The following is a 21,862-nucleotide window of genomic DNA, read 5'->3' on the forward strand; positions in this document are numbered from 1 at the left end:
ACACAATCACTATAATAAAAGCAAAATGTTATAACACAATTTTAAGAAAAATAAGTGTTCAGCTCATTTAGCATTAACTAGTAATGTTAGAAGTTTAAAAACTCTATAAACGAATATATGGACGATTTTGTAATGCGAGCTGGAACTATCAAACATTTCAAATATTTGGTCAATGAATAGCTCTCTTTGTATCCTCCTTATATCATTATTAAAATCTTAATCATTTTTTTTTGTTTGTTGTTAACTTTATATATTTTTTGTTTTTGGAATGCAAAATGTAATTATTCCTTTATATTTATTATCTTTATTGAAGATATACACATATATAATATAGTTTAGATCAGGATTTCCTAATCCACCGGTTCGCTAATTAAATTGAAAGTATATTTGCCTTTAAGCATATTATTTTTTGGAAATTTATAGGTATTGGTCCCTGCAAAACACATTAAATATTTAACCGCAATTCTTTTTAAGTTCTTGAGATAATATTTGATCATTTGAAATTTGATCATTTTACAGAAATAAAAAAGTATATTTTGGTACAAAACAAAAAACAAATTAAAGACGCATGTGGCTAAACATAAACACAGCGTAATGCATAAAAATAATATTAAGTCTAAAATAGCACTGGGTTCACACTGCATCACATCAAAACAGATAATGTGAATAATGTTTACACCAAGAGAATAATCAAGAAAAACGTATTTTCTTGAAAATGCTCTATATCTTACGAACTCCTAGTGACACTAGGCTCATATATAAAACTGATATAAAACACTGTGTTCAGGTGTATAAAAACATCTTCAATAAATCTGGAAGAGGTTAAATATATCATTCCTCTATATATGTGTTTTATATTTATTATCAAAGTATTGTAAGGTTATTTCCTCTATATATGTAATTTATGTTTTAATGTTAATGTATTGTATAATTGTTTCTTTGTGATATATACTAAAATATTATTACATTTTATTAATATTATATAGTGAGAAACGTCCGTCTGTAAGCTTTATATATACATACAATACAGTTGTTATAAAATTTCTATGTAACACAACATATTTAAAATGAAGTAATATAAAGCCAATACTACTACTACTACTACTATAGTGCTCTAATGGTGACTACAGCATATAGTCGAAATATCGGTTTAAATAAAATTTTAAAAAAAAAAAACAAAAACTATTTCCTAAAAACTGTATTATTTAACTACTGACCAATTAGCCTGTTAAAAAATAAAATTATTATTGTTAGAAATGAAATACGCAATAAAAGTATTACTTCCAACTGAAGAAGAAAAAGAAAAACGTGATTTATTTTTAAATGAATAAATAAATAATAATTGAAAATTTAATTAATTAAAATTTAAATCAATTTGTAATATATTATACTTCAAAGTGTTTTTTTTAGTTTCAATATATTATATATACATTTATATATTATAAATAATTATATATACAATCGTTATATACATATTATTTAATGAAATGAAACAGAAATTTTAACATCTTGACAAAACAGATGTTAGTAGTAACAAAATATACACATACAATATGTTTTATTGCAATAATTTATTTATTTAGATTAGCAGTAGAAGCACATTTTTCATATCAATATCAAATCATTTGACATGCTGTAAATAAATATACTGGACTGATTAAATATTTACTATTAATCGCCTTAAAAGGCTTTGTAGGTCTTTTGTGTTGCCATTTTTGACTCATATTCGACTATTTACACCAGTTTGTTTTGTTTGAAACAATAAATGATTATGATAAGTCTGATTCACTCACATGCATAGCGTTGCCCTTATCTTATCAGGTATTGACTTTCTTTCTGATGTTTCCTATATATAAATGCAAATGCATAATTAAAATATTAATACAAAAAGCTCCGTCGTTCAAAAATCACAATTATTTTTCGCATTACAATAAAAGCGTGCATTTTGCAATTTAGTATGCGATAGCTTTAATTTTACAAATTATAATAATATTAATAAATTTTATTCGCTGAATAATAAAATGTATATCGTATTGTGAGTTAAATAATTAAATTCTTATTAAAGTGCTATCAAATAATCATACAATTAAATAAATAATTTATCAACATTTGCGTCAATGGTGAATTAAATATTATACAAACTTTAAATTAAATGTTTTTTCTTAATTGATTAATAAACTTGAGTATCGGTGCAATGTTATTTTGTTGTTAGTAATTTGTTGTGAGACAAAATAATTTATTTTAAATTTTTAAAAGATTGTACTAAAATTGCTGAAAACATACCTGTTCTCTGTGTACTCTGTGTACTGCAAGAAGTTCAGTTAAACGTAAAATTAGTGCAAATCTTCAATAAATTTATTTTCGTTTAAAAACTAAATACATATATGTTAGATATTAAAAAATTTAAAACTTTCTTATTTGAAAGTTTCTAATTTTAATATATGTTGGTGTTCTTTTATTGAAGTTTCATTCAAATAAAATCCATATTTTTTTAGTTAAAAAATTGTATTTATATTTACTATTCTAAATTTAAAGATATATTAGTAATGTGTATAAAAACCAAATCCAAAGAATTGTTATTATTGTTAGGGGATGTGCCACCTCGACCGTCGGATGTATTGTGCCCCTTCTGTGTTAAGAGTAGCTCCCTTAACCCTGTTGCGTCAATAAAAAGTAGTATAGAACTTACTTTACAGAGTTTTATTGCCTCTTTCGTAAGAATACACATTCCCAGGAGTTTATTCCGTATGTGCATTAGTGCATGGCATTCTAACAGCACATGTGTGGCCGACTCCTCATTCTCTTCACAGAATCTACAGTTTGCACCCGTATGTGTATCCAGTCTCGTAAGGTGGTATTTTAGTTTACAGAACGCTGTTAAGATTCCTGTGATGATTTATATCGGTATATTATGTCTCAACTACTATAAGTCAATGAAAATGATATAACAAATCACTGAAAAAAAAACAAGTGGGTGTGATCGGCATCGCAAATTCTTTGTATTATGTTCTTGTGAAGTGACGATACACTGCAAGAAAATAAAAATTTCTAATATTTCTCTATTATATGCATTGTGAGATTGAAGTTCTAATTTAAATAAAATATTTTAAAATATGTCGTGTAAGTTTTTTAATTGGTTTGACACTCGCCTTTAGGCGCTAAAACCACAGGATTGCTTTTATTTTTGGTTGAATTATTTTTTAAAAAACCTGTTTAAAAAAAATATTGCAGTATAAAGTTTACTAAATTAGTTTATTCATATCCCAAATACCATATCAGAAACGGTCCAAAATTTAAATTCTAAACATGGACAGAACTATGCCAAATGTGTTATAAAAACATATTTCAAAAGTGATAATAAGTATAGTATGTCCAAGCACCTATACAATCGTTTTGCTTTTGTATGTTAATAACTTTGTTATGATATTTGCAGTCATTCCTGCTTAAAAGTGTCCTATATTTATCAGGTTATTAGATAAAACATTATTATTTAAATGAGGGTAATTAAATCTATTGCCTGCTTGATAGATGAATCATAAATTGCAGTTATTATTTATTATGATATGACAGGTGATTTCAGTTTAAATACTGAGTTTTGCATACTGAATTTTTGTGAAGATACCATTAATATATCACATGATTTTAACATTAAAAATGTTTTATAAACGACATTCTACAGAAAATATTTTTTATTTCATTATTTAAACGGTATTTTCATATTATTGTCATCTTAATAACAATTTAAAACATTTTACTTTGGTTTTATTTGAAGAATTAATTTAAAAAATTTTTACAACTTTAATTATTTCATTAATTATTAATGTTTTATTGATTTTTGTTATTTATGTTAAATATTCATTTACAATTTAAATGTTTTAAATATTTAACTTCCAATTAAAATATTCATTACATTAAAGTACTTTAGTTATTTCAGCGACTATTAAAAACTCTCAAATTAAAAGTTGCACTTTTATTCTTGAATATATAAAACCAATTTTCTCTTTAAAATTTCTTGTTTAAACTAATACATATATAACAATCTAGTGTAATATATATATTGTACAAAATAAATAAACTTTTGTTTACAAATAATATATATAATATAATCAATTAATCAGCGATTTAGAATCACTTGGTCTATTTGGCTTTAAACCAACATTATAAGTATCAAGCTAAATTCGCTACATTTAATAAAGAAAATTTAAATTTCTCTTTTACTAATATTAGATAGTTTTTGTATATTTACATACAAATATACAATAAATGCAAAATGCATTTTTTCTTGAGATATTTTAACTGAAGTTGCTGCTATTTTTTATATCAATGTTAGGGAAAATATTATTATTCACAATGCAGAAAGTAATTATTAGATTAAGAGTGACATTTATTATTTAAAATTCATTTATTATTTATTTACATAAATTATTATTATCTATAACTTTAACACAAAGTTTTCTTAGAATGAAACATTTATTATAGACAATAAAACACAATATTTATTTAAATAGCTCATTTTTTAAAGCTTTTTAAATTTATATGGAATTATTTAAAAATTAAAAAAATGTCTAATGAATTGTTTTTTTATTTAACTGAAATGGACCTATTTTACAAACCATATTTGACATAAATTCTGAGAGTTGATTGTGCTGTGCATAGTAAACATCATAATGATGCAGTCAAGATGCATGTGACTATGACTACTCTGACTATATAAAATGACGTATGAATGACTTATTACGTGTTTTGAATTATTTACGAAGAGCTTTAGAGATTTTGTGTACGTTGTGCATGGTTTTATTAAAATTTTAATTTTAAATCAAAATTTTTTATTGCGACAAACAGACATTTATAAATATTACTCACGCTAAACGCCAACACCTTCAGGTAAACATATAAAATTAAATATACAAAAAGTATTTTCTAGGGAACTACACATTTCTGTGACAATATTAGTTTGTTATAATGTTCGTTGAAAAATATGTAAAAAAATATAAATAATTAATATAAAATATTTCTTAATAATCTATTAAAATTATAATATCATTATTATATTATATAGAAATTATATCTATAAAGCATATAGATTTTTGTTATTTTCGAACACTTATTTATTTTCACATAATATATTTCAAGACTCCAAATATATTCTATATTTTATAATATTCATTCGAAAAACTCTTGATTTTATATTTGGAACTATTTAGTCATTGAGTATTCACAACAATGGGAGCATGATTTGATTGATTTATATCTTGCATCAACCTCGCCTCATCTATTGCGTTATTCATCTCTCAATATTACCGTCATAATTTTGTTTATAGAATTTTATTTTTTGAAAAGGTAAATAACGAACACAAAGAGCACAATTTAACTCGAAATATTTTAATTTATATAAATTTTAAAAATTGCTGTAATTTATTTTTTTGAATTTTTGCCAAACATTTTTTTTTTTTGGTCTAAAAAGAATTTTGTTATTATATACATATATACAAAAAGAAAAAAATAAACAAAAAATTAAAAATCAATTAAAATAATTTTTAGCACAAAATATTCAAATCTGACAGATTTACAAATAAGATGTTAGATGTTAATCAATCGATAAATTGCGAGCGACTTTTTTTGAGTTGCACTTTTATTTAAACCTTAAAATGTTTACAAAATGAAGAATCGGAGTATTCAGAACAAAATAGTAGATTTATATTTTAAAATGTTTACTCTGTTCTCGCATAGTATCTAATTTTAGAATGCATGAATACATTTTTATCGATTTTTAAACGGAAAAATTTGGGCTTTTATATATCGCATCTACCTTGTCTCATCTATTGTGTTGTTCATCTCTCAAGATTGCCGCCATAATTTTGTTTATAGAATTATACACTCGTTTGCAAGTCTTTTACTGTTTTACTTCAAGAAACTACAAATAAATCTTTACTGATATTTTACCCTATCATGCAAGTTTTCTCATTCAGATTTATTACGGTATGTTTAATCTTTTCCAATATACCATGTTTTGTTTAATATGAATTTACATACAAACTGTATATATAACGATTTTTTATCCGAAAGAATTTTAGGTAGTTGTTTCATTTAATGTAAATTCATTTACTTTTGCAATTATTTTTAAATTTCTATATTCTAAAACCCATATTATGTTGTTATGGAATTACAACTAGTAGAAATAATGTACACAAACAAAGTAGCAGTCTTGGAAGCAGGAATTTTAAAAACCGACTGAGAATTTAAATAGATTCAGAACACCCAAATAGATGATGATCAAACAGATCAAATATATGACAACCAGGGCCTTGGGAGATGGTTAAAAATGGTCCGTGAATCAAATTTAACAGGTATAGATACATAGCTAGTAGTTTGTCCACTGAGACCTCATTTATTAGAAAATAAGCACAAAAAATTACTAATGTATCTACGTACTTATACAATTTATTATAGATGCATAAAGCATATTAAAACTTTGTGGTCCCTATTAAACACAAATATATCATAGTGGTCCTTGGTCAAAACAAGGTTGGGTACCACTGATCAAATCACATTGTTTTTTTTTTTAGTTTTTTTTTTTTTGACCAAATGCAATTAAGAAAATAATAATACTTTTTAAATTTGATTTAATTGCAAATATCCCAGTCTTGATCTGGGCCAAGAGTAGGTCACTGGGTCGAGAACTACTCTCTTCTTCTGACATTAGGAGGCCAACATTCTGGCTTTCATTCGGAAGACGAAATGTCTTCTGTTCGGTAAGGGTCTATTGCAGCCCAAAAGATCAACCATGTTCGCAGTGCTTCGCTTAGTTGGGAGTTGGTACCACGTTTATTCCTATTCCTGTTTCTAATTGCAAATATAATATACATATATTGCATTTATTTAAAATACATTCTAAACGTGAAGTAATTTTATTTTATAAATGTTGCTGTGAAATGAAATAAAAAAAATAGTTTATTGTTGTTAATATTATTATGACATATAACCTGTGGAAATAAAATTTTTAGAGCTTGATATTAATTAAATTGTCAATTACATACACTTTATATTTGTGTTTATACAACAACATTAAAATTAATTACTGAATTGTAAACTCAAAGTGTACTCATTCATTCAAATAATAACCGAGCATAAACTCATGTTTCGGCTTGTGGGTACTTAATTTGTAAACATCTGGTAAAATACATACTTAAACATGCCAGCAGTACTTCTCTATATACTTGTTTATTACATATTAATTTAAATAAATATGTAGGCAAAGTTTTGTAAATATGTAGGTGTACTGCATACATAATAAGCCATCTCATAATGTAGAACGTTTAAACAAATATAAATCCACAATTTTATTATCCTGCGTATAAGCAATATTACAAACCATATAATGAACCAGATATGTGCTTTAATTTACATAAAAACCAAACCACCATACACCTACACAAATTCATTTTGGTATTAAATCCAAAATATGAGTAACATAAAGTATGAAAAGTACAGTGCTTAAATGCACAGTTCCTCGTTCTATTTACAAAAATGTTGGAAGGAACAAAAACACTGACTGTCGAAATACCCTTGAGTGTGTTTACTTTAGTGATAATGTGGCACACTCAACCATAAGGACGCCAAAAGGCGACAAAAACAATGACGTTATTGCTATTCCTGATGATTCATTCACATAAACAAAATAATGGAAAAAAGGGAAATTCTTTCATTTATAAAGGACAGAAATGTGAGGAAGGCTCCCACATTTAACATATAAACATACATCTCTACATATTGTATTAAAACTTCCTCAACCTATTATATGTTAGGTCATAGCCGGAAAATTGGCAAGCGGAAACTCTTTAAAATGCTTAGAAAGAATGTGGATTTGTTTTTATGTGACAGTCAAGCTAAATAAAAATCAATAAATTCTTCTAGGAGAAATCATTTCAATTTTAATTAAATTTAATGTTTTTTTATTATTTTTCTGTTGTAGTAGTTATCTGGAAATGACATAATCCTAAATATGACTTTTGATAGCCAGACAAGGCAAGGCGCCGCATTGTGTGTAATATGGAAAATTGTTGGTTATATTCGCGTCCAAAAAGAATAAATATAATTTGAAATAAATTGAATTTCTGGTACAATATATAAATTATTCATATTTCTTTTGAAGGTCAAGTCACACGAAATGTGTTTTACAAGCCGAAACCCGAAGTGATGAAAATCAACCGCTTCCTATATTTCCTATCATATTTCACATCGTTTTGTGGCTAGTGTATCTTAAACAGTTTGTCATTAAACAAAAGCTGTTTTCTTTATATATAAAGTTACAAATGTAGATATTAATTTCTGTCACTATATTTAAATCAATTATACAACTATATATTAATACGAATTTCATTATGGTAGCTGACATAGAATGGAACATCCCAAATATAATAAAGAACTTTCCACTAGAAAACGACGTAAAAGTATGGGAAGGATAACTAAGCGATTCATACAATATCTATTCGTTTTTAAAACTATGTAATCACTCGATTACATAGTTTTAAAAAACATTGATTTTGAGGTTATTAAAAATAACTGCAATTTTTATAAATTAATCAAAATAAGAGATGACTACATAAGTTCCTAACTAGATTTTAGAGAACTCACCGATTACAGATGGATAATCTCGATAAAATACAATCAAAGTGTTGGCAGATTATTATTTTATTTAATAAATCGATGTCAACAATTATCAATCCACATCTTGAATAGTCTTAACTGAAAAAATATAGTTAGTGACATTAAAATCTAGTCAAATTGATATTGCTTTTATTATTAGTTGACGAAAATAGTAATGCGTTTGGTAACAATTTGAACCCTTAAAACATCGCTTAAAAAGCAACTACTGGAATGTTCTCAGTAACTAAAAACGTGGGTCAGATCATCTTAGTACGATTTCCCAATATTCCTTAAAAATTAGTACATGGAAATCTGATGTAAGCTTTTCTGTAATGAATGTTATACTATACACAGTAGCGGTGTTATGTGCGCGTTTGGAGGACAGCTCAGAACGACAGAAATGAAGAGACACCAGATTCAAATCATAAATGATTTTCCATTGAGTATTTTTATTTCCAAACGCACTAGAACTATAAACCGTTGCGAGACACGTTAGATCATCTTGAGCACTGCACAATAATCCGCGCTGTCGCCGCGAGCAGTTACACGCATTTCTCACCGCCATTTTTTTTCAATTAGCAGAGTAGCAGACCAAGTTTTTTTATTTAGGTTTCAATAGTATATATGGGGTGCCTTGGTAATTTTGACCAGGATACTGGAAGTGCTAAAAGCGGCACTGACTACACTTCTTGAATTCCTGAAACCATACTTATGAAAATATGATCATCCACTCCGTTGGGAGCGGATATCGATTGTAAAAAGTTTGTAACGGCTAATGTCCTTACATGATCTACCAAATAATTTATAAATTCATAAATTGAACAGAAGGTATTTGAGCATTACGCATAGTTAATCACTTTCTATGAAGCTTATAAGTGCATCCTAAGGGTTATCAGCCGAATTCAATATAAACTTCTTGAAATCTCAATGATTATTACAGTAATTGTATTTATCAATTTTTGTGATATAACATATATTCTTTAATAATTTTCAGACTTATTTATCGTCATTATTACAATTAAAGTGTGGTTTTTTATTGTCAATGGATTTTTGATATGTAGATAAATAATATTTAATTAAAATCGATTTTATCTGTTATGTTTAGTTAATGATTAAGAATTTTGTACTTCTCAGTAAAATTAAAACGAATAGATAAAGGTAATATACACATACGTTAATCATAATAATTATTTTTTTGCTACTCACCTTTCGCTATTTCCTCAATTTAATTTAGGTGTATAGATTATAATAATAACTATTTGTGTCGTTAACATGCTTAATCAATATCCAAACAAAATAAATAGATACACTTATTCATTAGTATATCTTTATTAATGGAAATTTTGTTCACTAAATTCTGGTCAACATAGGCAACAATGGATAAAGAAAATGCTAATGGAAACTTACACATGGAAGTAAATATAATTTCACTGTACTAAAGGATAAAACTGTTTTTCCATTTAAAAATCGACATAATACAAAATAAAACTAAATTTTTAATTATCGTCGTGCAAATATTTACAATTCAAAGAACATTTCCCTCCTTCAATATTAGTTTGTTTAGACGCTTTCATATCCAGTCGGTGATATCGAAAAGGCATTGACTTGGACATGTTTTCATATTAAGCTGCTTTTAAAATTTTCCCCAGTGTATTATTAACTACTCCTTGTTTTTTAGGAATCATTTTTTTTTTTTCTTGTTATAATGTTTTCAACTGTATCCTTTGTTCTTCTAAATAAATCATCAGCATTTTATCTGCTTGAATAAGTTTATTCATCAAAACACTAAGAAGAAAAAAATGTTCAAAAATGTATAAAATAAACTAAAAATATTTGTATCAAACAAAGGAGCTGAACTGGTCGCATCCAATGTTGTCTGGGTTTATGTCAGTTTATAAAATAAGAGTTCAAACCTCAAACACGTACACCAGATGTGCACAGATTGACGTTAAATTTCATCAACGCCTTGCACTTGATAAATATGCTTTCTTTGAAGGAGCTGACAGATAAATGCACTTTAAAATTAATTGTATTATTAATAATGTTATTGTTGTCGTAACCACCCAATTACGACGACGACAACAATCAAGTAGATACACGTATCTATGTACTTTAAATAATGTTCATCATTTTACAAGACGTTCAAGAAAACATACTTAATATACATATAAATTAAATGTGAAATTTTAAAGCTACTTTCACACTTGATTAATACTATAGTATCTTCCAGCTTTTTAGCTTTGAATTACTTATTGTCCTTTCAGTGAAATAAATAATAACATCTTAATATGTCGGAAAATATAATTTATAAGCTTTCTTTGTATTTTTTTACAACTGACCTTTAAGAAGCTTATAAATTTATCGCATTTCTCTGTGCAAAAACCTTTTATACACTTAATTTCACAATATATGAGTGTTGTTGTATCCTTTTTTATTGCTTTTATGAAGCGTTTAAGAATAAATTATGATTCATACTCATACAACATGTATTATACAGTACTAACTATGTAACAATTGGTAAATAATTCATTTACCAAACATTTTTAATTATAATAATATAATAATATTTAATAATTATTTTATATTTATCTTCAATAATAAAAAAATCCTTTGTTGTATTCCCATATATATATTTTATTAGTAATTTATTATTTTGTTGTTATTTTTTATGTCGCTGGTGGCAATTAATCTTTTGAAACATTGCATACAAGTATTTATAATTTGAAAAAAAAAATATTGTAATAAATTTTAATTACACAATTCTGTTTTATTTAAAAAATCTTGGTTTGCTGTTTTTGTAGGCAAATTTATTATTTTTTATTTCTTATTAAACTGCTACTTAACATTAATATATAATTATTCTATTATTTTATCGTTTAATATCAATACCTTTACTGTTTTGTTTTATCCTTCATAGAATTTTTAGTTGAAAATTTCTCTGTTTTCATGACAAATATAGAAAATGGAGCTGAGTTCTTGCTATGCTGATATATACTTAATGATATGCACGCATCTGCATGCAATCTGGCCACTTTCCTCTAAAAAAAATCTACAATTCTTATTGAGATGCCGCGTAGAGACATCAGTCTTATGGTAGTTTTACTTACAGGTCACTGCAGACTAGGAAACCATGCTAGAAGATTGAAACATCCTTTCAATCATACCTGTCACAGCTGTAGTGAAAGTGTCTCTCAACTACTGTGTTTTTACCCAGCTCATGCGACTCAACACTTTAAGAGCTCCCTTTCTTGAGGATCTTGAACAATTGCAAGACCTACCACTAAACAGCATTCTAAGCTTCCTCAAAAGTTGTAGGTGGTTTTAAATTCTGAGTTTCCTATATATACGGTAACACAACCAGCCAATACGCCTGAGTGGATCGCATAGGGATCGCAAGTATAACCTAACCTATAGTAATCAATTCAAAACCATATTCTTCACACTTTTCGAGAATATATAATTTCAGGTTATTCAAATGTTAGTTATTAATAAAAAAAGGAATTATCAAAAAAACAATGATGAAAAAATATTTTAAATGTGTTAGAGTACGTAATTCAATTTGAATCCCTTAATATTTTCAAACTATTTTTACAATCTAAGTTTGTTTTATTAGGGTAATGAACTACGTTGATATATATAGGATTTGAGTGGTATCCTCAAATCCTTCTTCATTAAACGCCTAAGTTGATATCAGTACTGTAACTATCTATCGTAAAAATTTATTTAGATTCAGTTAAATGATTACATGTTTATGATTCCATTTTCATATAATTTTCATATGAGATTGTCGTAAGATATCCACTATTTATCAACAATAAAAATAGTTTAATGAAAATTTTTTTTTCTATTTTTCATTTGAAATAAAAACTCATAAATAGAGTAAAACATTCGATGTGTAGCATAGGGCTTTAATGATTCCTGGAAATTTTACTATGTAGTCTACTTCTCTTGTAATTTGATTTCAGAAGCACTGTGCACCTTTAAGCTTCTGGCCCACGATTCTTTGCCATGTCTTAGCTGGGGCTTCAGCCTGGTGGCTGCCTAGTAGACGTTGAGTGTACGGCTTGTTTTGTTATACAGTATGCTAAGCATGCCAATCCAATTTCATTTTCTTCTTTTGATTTCACTGACAGCATTCTTAGAGATCGGTATTGGATATGCGCTCCGGCCACCATATTTTCAGTATTCCTCTTAAGCTTTTGTTTATGAATACTTGAATGCGCGACTGAATAAAAGTCGTGTTTTTCCACGTACTAATACATTGTACATTGTAAAGATTTGTAGAATATTCTAGTTTATCCCGTAAAAATTGCAAAAATTTTTTATTTTTTCTCAAGAAGCATATTCTCTATATATAATCTACCTAAATCAAAAAGAGAAACAAACCCAGTCTTTAATGAAAAATTGTCAGCTCATTGAAATATTTTCAATTCATATTTTATATGATATATTTATATTTTATAGATATATTTATATTTTATAGATATAATTAGATATTTTTGAATACATACTTCAAATGTTTTCATAAATTTTAAAATGTCATTTTTAATTAAAATTTTTACTGTATAAATTTTATTTTGGTTCAAAATTTTTCACTTTATTAATATTAAATTTTGATAAACTAGAAAAACAAATGATTTTTGCAAATTTAATATATTAATATTCTTTCTTTAATTTCTTTTAAAACAGAATGAGTCGGCAACGTCAACAACAGAAGTTGCAACAACAACAATTGTTGGTCCAACAACAACAAATGGCCGACAATGAAGCTGCTGCAGCTGCGGCTGAAATGTTCGATTTATTTTGTATGGCGACCACCATGAGACAGATACTTGGACTTCATAGAAATATGTGCGACGTCATAAATATACGCCCATCTGTTATAAATGAATTCTATCCAAAATTGAAACAGAAAATTCGTTCATGGAAAGCTCAAGCATTATGGAAGAAATTTGATGCGCGTGCTGCCCATCGTGTCTATGCAAAAGGTAATGCGTGTAGCGGTACGCGTGTACTAGTCATAGGAGCGGGTCCTTGTGGATTGCGCACAGCTATAGAAGCACAATTGTTAGGTGCTAAAGTTGTCGTCGTTGAGAAACGTGATCGTATCTCACGCAATAATGTACTACATTTATGGCCTTTTGTTATAACGGATTTGCGTAATTTAGGTGCAAAAAAATTTTATGGTAAATTTTGCGCAGGTTCAATAGATCATATCTCCATACGACAACTGCAATGTATACTACTCAAAGTAGCTTTATTACTGGGTGTCGAAATACATGAGGGTGTATCATTCGAGCGTACCATTGAACCAAGCGGTGATGGCTGTGGTTGGAGAGCTGTTGTCACACCAGCAGATCACGCAGTCTCGCATTATGAATTCGATGTTTTAATCGGAGCCGATGGTAAGCGAAATACATTGGAGGGGTTTAAAAGAAAAGAATTTAGAGGAAAATTGGCAATTGCAATAACTGCAAATTTTATAAATAAGAAAACAGAAGCCGAAGCAAAAGCTGAAGAAATAAGTGGTGTAGCGTTTATTTTTAATCAGTCATTTTTCAAAGAGCTCTACGAAAAGACTTATATAGATTTAGAGAATATAGTTTACTATAAAGATGAAACTCATTACTTTGTAATGACAGCGAAAAAGCATAGTCTAATCGATAAGGGAGTTATAATACAGGTAAAAATAAAATCGAAATAAACTAAAAATATATTGTGATAACATTTATTTTGGTGTATTTCAGGATTTTGCAGATCCAGCAGAACTACTAGCAATTAATAATGTAAATAGTGAAAAATTGCTAGATTATGCTCGAGAAGCTGCTGAATTTTCCACAAAATATCAGATGACAAATTTAGAATTTGCCGTAAATCACTACGGAAAACCAGATGTTGCCATGTTTGATTTTACATCAATGTTTGCAGCTGAAACCTCTTGTAAAGTTATTGTACGTAAAGGTTTTCGACTGTTGCAGTGTCTTGTGGGAGATAGTTTACTAGAACCATTTTGGCCCACTGGTTCAGGCTGTGCACGTGGTTTTTTGTCAAGTATGGATGCAGCATATGCAATTAAATTATGGAGCAATTCACATAATAGTACCTTAGGCGTATTAGCACAACGAGAAAGTATATATAGGTTTGATAAAACGGACTTTTTAACGAAACACACAAATAATATATTTTGTCTTATTTAGATTATTGAATCAAACAACACCTGAGAACCTACAGCGAGATACGGGCTCATATACTGTGGATCCAGCAACACGATACCCAAACTTAAATCGTACCTCAGTTAATGTATGGCAAGTAAAGCATCTTATAGACACTGATGACCCATCGATATTGGAACAAACATTTATGGATACCAATGCTTTGCAACCAACACAAGTAGATTCACCAGTACGCAGAAAGCGACGTAGTGGTGGTAATAACTAAATTTAATTAATAACTTGGTTTTAAATGTTCTATCTTTCATTTTTTATATATTAATAGACACGCTTCCATTTGGTACAGTACTACTTTGTTGGATAAGCGCACAATTACATAAGCATGATTTTGTGAATAGTCTAAAACAAGTATCTGATGTATTCACCAATGGGAAAGTTCTTTGTGCTCTAATTAATCGGTATATATTAAAATTAATAAAGAATAGCATTATTTAATATCATATAAATAATTTCTATACATAATAATTGTAGTTATCGACCAGACTTAATAGATTTTAACGCTGTTAAAGACTTAAGTCCAGTTGAATGCAATGAGATTGCATTTCAAATATTGGACAGAGAACTTCATATACCTCGTATAATGTCCGGTGAGGAGTCAGTGCAATTAAATGCAACTCAGTCGAAAGTGTGGCTAAATTATTTAGAACAAATTTATGATGTTTTTCGTGGTGAAATACCACATGTTAAACATCCTAAAATGGACTTCCCAGAACTACGTGAAAAATATCGTGTACATCATGGCCGCGCTGAACCAGATTTCTCAAATCTATTACAAATTTCCTCAAAACAAAAAACAAAGCTTATTGATGCTCAAAATGTAGGTCAAAAACGATCTATTTTGGATGAAGAAAGACTGAAGCGTTTGCGTAAGCACGAATTGAATGCTGATGGTGAAAACGTCGAATTAGCCGCTGCTGGTAGTGTACAACAAGGTACTACTGAATTATACGAAGACTTAGCCATATTTATAAGGATGTTAATAAAATCAATCTTATTACTGTTTTTCAGTTTATTTATTTATAATTTATATTTGAAATAAAATTTTCGCACATTATATAGTAAAGTTAATAATATATTTGTAATTGTAAATTTTTTAAGAATTAAAATAAAAAAAACCACTATTATTTGAATAAACATTCCCCTAACAGCATATATAGGACATATGCTATTTTTATTTTTGTAAACGAAACAATAAATTAACTATTAATGCAATATATATACAAGCTTAGAAGGAAAAAAACTTATATTGCTTTTACTCTTCTTATACGACATATAATAGTATAATAAGAATAATGACTTAAAATAGCTTTATATATTTTCAATATAAAGTATAGTGAAATAGTTAGTTATTCTCACAAGCATATATAAATACCACATCTTAAATAGTTATATTATTTTTACGAATTTCTTAGCGAAGTAAATATTAATTTTTGTTTATGCTATTGAAGCTAATTTAGATATTAATGCATGCTATTATAAAATTAACACTTTAAATTTTTGAACACGAACTCAAATAAAACCCAATACTTTGGTTCATATAGAAGTAATAACTGCGTTCTTATAGTATATAATATTAATATATATATAAGATATACATATTATATATAATATATTATATTAATTAATACATTATATTATTATATATAATATATTATATTATATATAATATTTTATATAACTAATATATTATATTTAATAAGTTATATATTTTCTTGACACATTTGTTTAGATCACCTTATTAGATAGCTGTTTTTTTGATACAAGTTACAGAATAACTGTGAATTTTTGTTTTATGGTGCTAGTTTTAATAGCTTGTATACATGCACAAAAGTAGTATATGTAAATATATAAAATAGTAAATATATAAAATAAAAATATATATTATATTAAACAAAAACTTTTTTTAAGTAAAAAAATTTTGTATTTTTTATATATTTAAGACAATTATATTTGCTTTTAAGCTGATTGTTTTAATAGCTAATGCTTTGAATATTATATTATAATATAAATTTATATTATATTATTAATGGCTAGTAGTATGGATATATATTAAAAATATCTTGAAAAATATATAATATAAATTTCGATAATATATATAAAAAATTTTAAATTAAGTATTAATTTTTATTTTCTGAAAACTTGTATGTAATTAAATTTATTAACCACACTTATTCTTTTAAGGATTATTATAGATCAAGTTATTTGCATGATTATTTGACCGAAAATGATTGGTTTTATTGACTCTTTATAATACCTTTTAAATTTCCATTTATTAGTTCCATATAAAATAATTAATTTTTTATCTTTATCTAGCACATACTGATACACCACGTCGCGCGAAAAAGAGAAGAAGCGCTGAGAAAGCAACTAATATTGTGAGTAGCATTTTTGGATGTATCAAGGATGCAATAAATAATTTTTTTTTTAAAAAATGAAAAGTGATCCAATTCAAACTGAACAATAACATTAATTATTTTTATTAAATGCTTACATATTTTTATGAATATATATTTTTTAAGTCATTCATACAATAAAATTTTTTTTTTCCATTTATAACTCGCCTCTTACGTCTAAGTAGCAACGATTAAAAAATTTAATTTTTATATTTCTTAATGATAGTATAAAAATATTATATATTTATTTTATTTTATGAATTAAAATTTAATTATATAAAATTATCTACTTAATCAATTAAAAGTTATATTATTTTATTAAAGATGAATTATGAACACATGTTTATTTTTATAGTATATTATATAAATAAAGAATTATATAAATAAGAATTAAGATAAAAAACTATTCATAATTATTACGTATTTTGATTTGTATTATAAATAATTTATTTGAAAATATTTTTGTCTTAAGAATATTTATATTGCTTTTATTTTGTTTTTTTTTTTTGGAATATTAATACCATTGTTTAATTTATTTTTTTATTTTGGAAAGTAAATTGATTTGAAACTATATTCAAAATATTAGTTATTAAGTATGCTCTCATATTTTTATTATTTAATTAAAATTTTTCGTTTTTGTATTATTTAGAATATATTTATTTTAGTTTAATTAAAAAATTTTTTTTTGTTGCGATATCGTAGTGTATTGATTTTAATTTTTTTATTATTTTATTTAAAATTTTTTTTTATTTTTATAATGAATAATTTTATCTTGAAGTTTTGCATTTTTAAATTGTATATATATATTTTTTAGTTTTAAATTTTTTTTATTAAAATTAAATTTGAATCAAGTGAAAATCTTTTTATTTTTTTATTTAGTTTTAGGTTACCGGAATTTTTAATATATATTTATATTTCTATCAATTGTCAATTGTTCAAATAATATACATTTTTTTTTAAACTATTTTTAAATACTACATTTTGTTTCCAATATTTCAACTATATAGTATATATAGTCCGATTTTTTTTTTAATATTTTTGCAGCTCTACCATTCATACTATTGGGAATAAAGCATATAATAAATTTATTAAGTCATTTCTTAAATGTTTATGTTTAAAAAATGACATTTAAAGTTTATTTTTATAATAGGCCTTTTCTTTTGTAATCATGTTGCAAAATAACAAATAAAATAAGCACTACTTTCGATTGCAACTCTGGACAACTCTGAAGATTCGATTGTAAGTCTGGAGATTTTATTAGGCTTATATGTGCGAAACACGTAATAAAATTAAAAGTTTAAATTTTGAAAATGAATAATAATTCTTTGCAATTATTGATGACAATAATTTTTTTTACATGATTATGAATAAAATATAATTTTTCGTGGCTTTTAACAGTATAATTATACTTAGCAATAATAACATATTTGTTACGAACAATGACGACACGAAATACGAATATTTAACGGAATCATTCGTTGATAGATAATTGGAAATTTCACAATAGACGAATTTTTTAGTCACATTAACCATGTGATTTAAGTTGCTTATTAGTTAAGCGATTTCAAAAAGGTTGGACTAAATAAGCCAGCAGTGTTGTTGTTTCATATGTTATTTTTAAAATAAGCATTTGTTTTTTTGTAATATGCTTACAAAAGAAAAGGCCTAATATTGTTTTTAATTTTATAGTTTCGAGTTCATAGACTTCTGATATATTTTATTTTAACAATTATCATAATAAATATAATAATTATTATATATATATGAATATAAATATTTTTATGTATCGATTATTGTATTATTGTTTCCTAATATAAATTTTATTGTTGATTATTTGATTTAAATTGTGAATTGATCACTTTTCAAATTAATTAAATTTTTTTTGCAAGTTATATATATATTTTTACATTAAATAATGGAATATATTTTTAAAATATAAGGCTCATTTCATGATAAATATTCACCTACTGAATCCACATTCATGCATTTTGAAAAATGACTGCACTTATACATTATATGAGGTATTTTTTATGTCTTGCGTATCTAACGAAAGAATCAAGATTTTTTACTAATATCATAAATATATATTATATAGAAATAATTTTATAGTAAAGCATAATTAATTAAAGTATTATTTCTAATGAATGATTTGAATATTAACCCAAAACAATTTTTATACAAATACATAACTATCACCACATAAACATAACATTCAAAAATAATAGGAAGATCGTCAAAAGCGTCTACAAGAAATCGAACAAAACCGTCAAGATCGTTTGAGCAAGCGTCGACAGCAACGTTACCAACAAACCCAAAACTTTTATAAAAGCTTGCATATGTTGCAAGCGAATACTCTATTACGTGAAAGTGATGAAAATTCACCTTTCGAGGATTATTCGATTTTTCTCTATAGGCAACAAGCTCCTGAGTTTAATGATCGTGTTAAAGAATTGGAACGCAAGCTGTTATATCCTGTAAGCGTTATGCTTGTTATTCGTTGTTTGCTCGTTCGATTAAATGTGTTCAAAAATAACAAATTGCCTGCTAACAAGACAATGGACTGCGCAAATTTTAATAATCAACTAACAAATTATTGCAAATTTTTTAAATATGTATCTGTAAGACATATTTCAAAACTGTTCTTTTAACAAGATGCAACATACTTTAGATGTTGTTTGTGGCTGCTTAAATAAAAGCTAAAAGTAAAAGATAATCTACTAAAATTGCTATATTTGAATGCGATTTTAATATATTTATATATTAAATCAAATCTGGTAATAATAAAAGTCATATATATTCGTTTTTTTTATTAATATAAAAATACTTTGTCTTATTTTTGTTTTCAAATATATATGACTTAATATTATTAAGTCATTATATATGACTTAATATTAGTTTCATTTTCGTTAGCTATAAATTTTTGAACCGTAAAAACAGTTCTACTCCATGTTTTGACCACATGCTTTAAATAAATAAATTTTAGATAATCCAGTAAAAGTTTACAATATTATTTAAATATTAAAAATATTCTTTTAATTCTGTTATTTACTCATATAATAATCAAAAAAGTTTAATATTTATTTTTTTGTTTTAATTTTGTATTAAATATTATAACCTTTTGTGCTTAAATTTTTGCTGTTAAGTTGTTTTTAAGTAACCCATTAATTTAGAATTATCTGAGTTATTCCAAGATAAATTTCAAATATTACATTTTTATATTTTTTCTTTCTTTTCTACTCTTCCCTTATATTTCATTACCTCTTTGTGATATTAAAATACCTTCCCACACAAAAACACACATTTTTGTCTTAAAAAAACCCATAGGATCGTGATCGCGGTGACATACCCTCTGCTCTACCACGTAGTAATGCCGATGAGCAATTTAGTGATCGCATCAAGTCCATGGAGCAACGCATCACCTCTCGTAACACTTATGGTACAGATAAAAAACCCAAAGACTTAATGCGTGCCATTGGTAAAATTGATAGTAACGATTGGAATGTACGTGAGATTGAGAAAAAAATAGAACAATCTAAAAAAACTGAAATACACGGTCCGAAAGGGCGCGAAAAGGTTCCCAAATGGAGTAAAGAACAGTTTAAAGCACGCCAAAACAAAATGTCTAAACCTATGCGTATGGATTCTAATGAGGAGAAGTTTAAAGAAATTGATCAAACCTTAAAAAATCTAGATAAACAATTAAAAGAAGGTTCGATTCTTGAAGTTGGTGAACGTGGTCGAAATAAAGTTGCATCTATAGCTGGCCAATTTGTTAAAAAGGATGATATATCTGATGAAAAAAATCCCCCCACTGTAGTACAGAAATCTGTGAGTAATTTGTTTAGTGCTTTTGTTTAATTTTATTTCTAGTGTTTTTGTTTTTTTCATTTAAGTGAATTTTATAATTTTGTAAATTTATTTCCCAATATTTATTTTTTATTTTTTGGTTTGGATTTAAGCTTTATAAAATTTTTGAAGTGCTGAGTTTTGTCAAAACCAATATATTAGCTAAGATACAATACAATTGCTTTTTAACTGTTTTATATATTGTCATATATTGTCTGGTTCTGTTAGCAAACTGAAGCGTTTGTATAAAGATAAGAATTGCATTTATATTTCGTCATTAAAAACTTACACTATTCTTAACATCTATCTATACATAAAAATTTACTTTGTAATCACTGCAAAATACGCTGTATAAAATCAAATCCACATACTAATTTTTTCAGAGTTTGTAAATATATTTTCATATGTAGTATGGTGTATATTGGATTAATGGAATAATTTTTTTATTTAGAGTTCCAAAGTTGCTTTAGCTTTCAAAAAGCAAGCAGCAGCCGAAAAATGTCATTTCTGCAAACAAATTGTTTACCTTATGGAAAAAGTAACTGCCGAAGGTTTAATATTACATCGATCGTGCCTCAAATGCCATCACTGTCACACTAATTTACGTTTAAATGCATATGCATTCGATCGTGATGATCCTAATGGAAGATTTTATTGTACACAACATTTCAGACTGCCAGCAAAAGCAATACGTCCAATGGTTAGAAAACCTGGGCAAAGAGTAAGATATTCACATATGTTATGTGC

General features: G+C 26.4%; 1 protein-coding gene across 11 annotated transcripts in view; it reads left to right on the plus strand.

Annotated features, from left to right (window-relative positions):
* Nucleotides 1-21,862, plus strand: part of LOC119678548 (F-actin-monooxygenase Mical) — an 84,858-nt gene that overhangs the window by 41,908 nt on the left and 21,088 nt on the right. For 8 of the 11 annotated variants that reach the window (XM_038090426.1, XM_038090428.1, XM_038090429.1 and 5 more), the window contains exons 1-10: nt 1,878-2,035; nt 13,336-14,329; nt 14,394-14,785; nt 14,844-15,073; nt 15,142-15,274; nt 15,348-15,808; nt 17,190-17,251; nt 19,495-19,743; nt 20,594-21,097; nt 21,567-21,836. In XM_038090426.1, the coding sequence (XP_037946354.1) occupies nt 2,022-2,035; nt 13,336-14,329; nt 14,394-14,785; nt 14,844-15,073; nt 15,142-15,274; nt 15,348-15,808; nt 17,190-17,251; nt 19,495-19,743; nt 20,594-21,097; nt 21,567-21,836 (3,309 nt within the window). In that variant the 5' untranslated portion in view covers nt 1,878-2,021. Of the gene's footprint in view, nt 1-1,877; nt 2,036-13,335; nt 14,330-14,393; nt 14,786-14,843; nt 15,074-15,141; nt 15,275-15,347; nt 15,809-17,189; nt 17,252-19,494; nt 19,744-20,593; nt 21,098-21,566; nt 21,837-21,862 lie in introns of those variants that run through there. The other 3 variants (XM_038090427.1, XM_038090432.1, XM_038090434.1) reach the window with 3 other exon arrangements.

This window comes from Teleopsis dalmanni, chromosome 2, assembly GCF_002237135.1.
Source record: "Teleopsis dalmanni isolate 2A chromosome 2, ASM223713v2, whole genome shotgun sequence".
In the NCBI taxonomy this organism is placed as follows: Eukaryota; Metazoa; Arthropoda; class Insecta; order Diptera; family Diopsidae; genus Teleopsis; species Teleopsis dalmanni.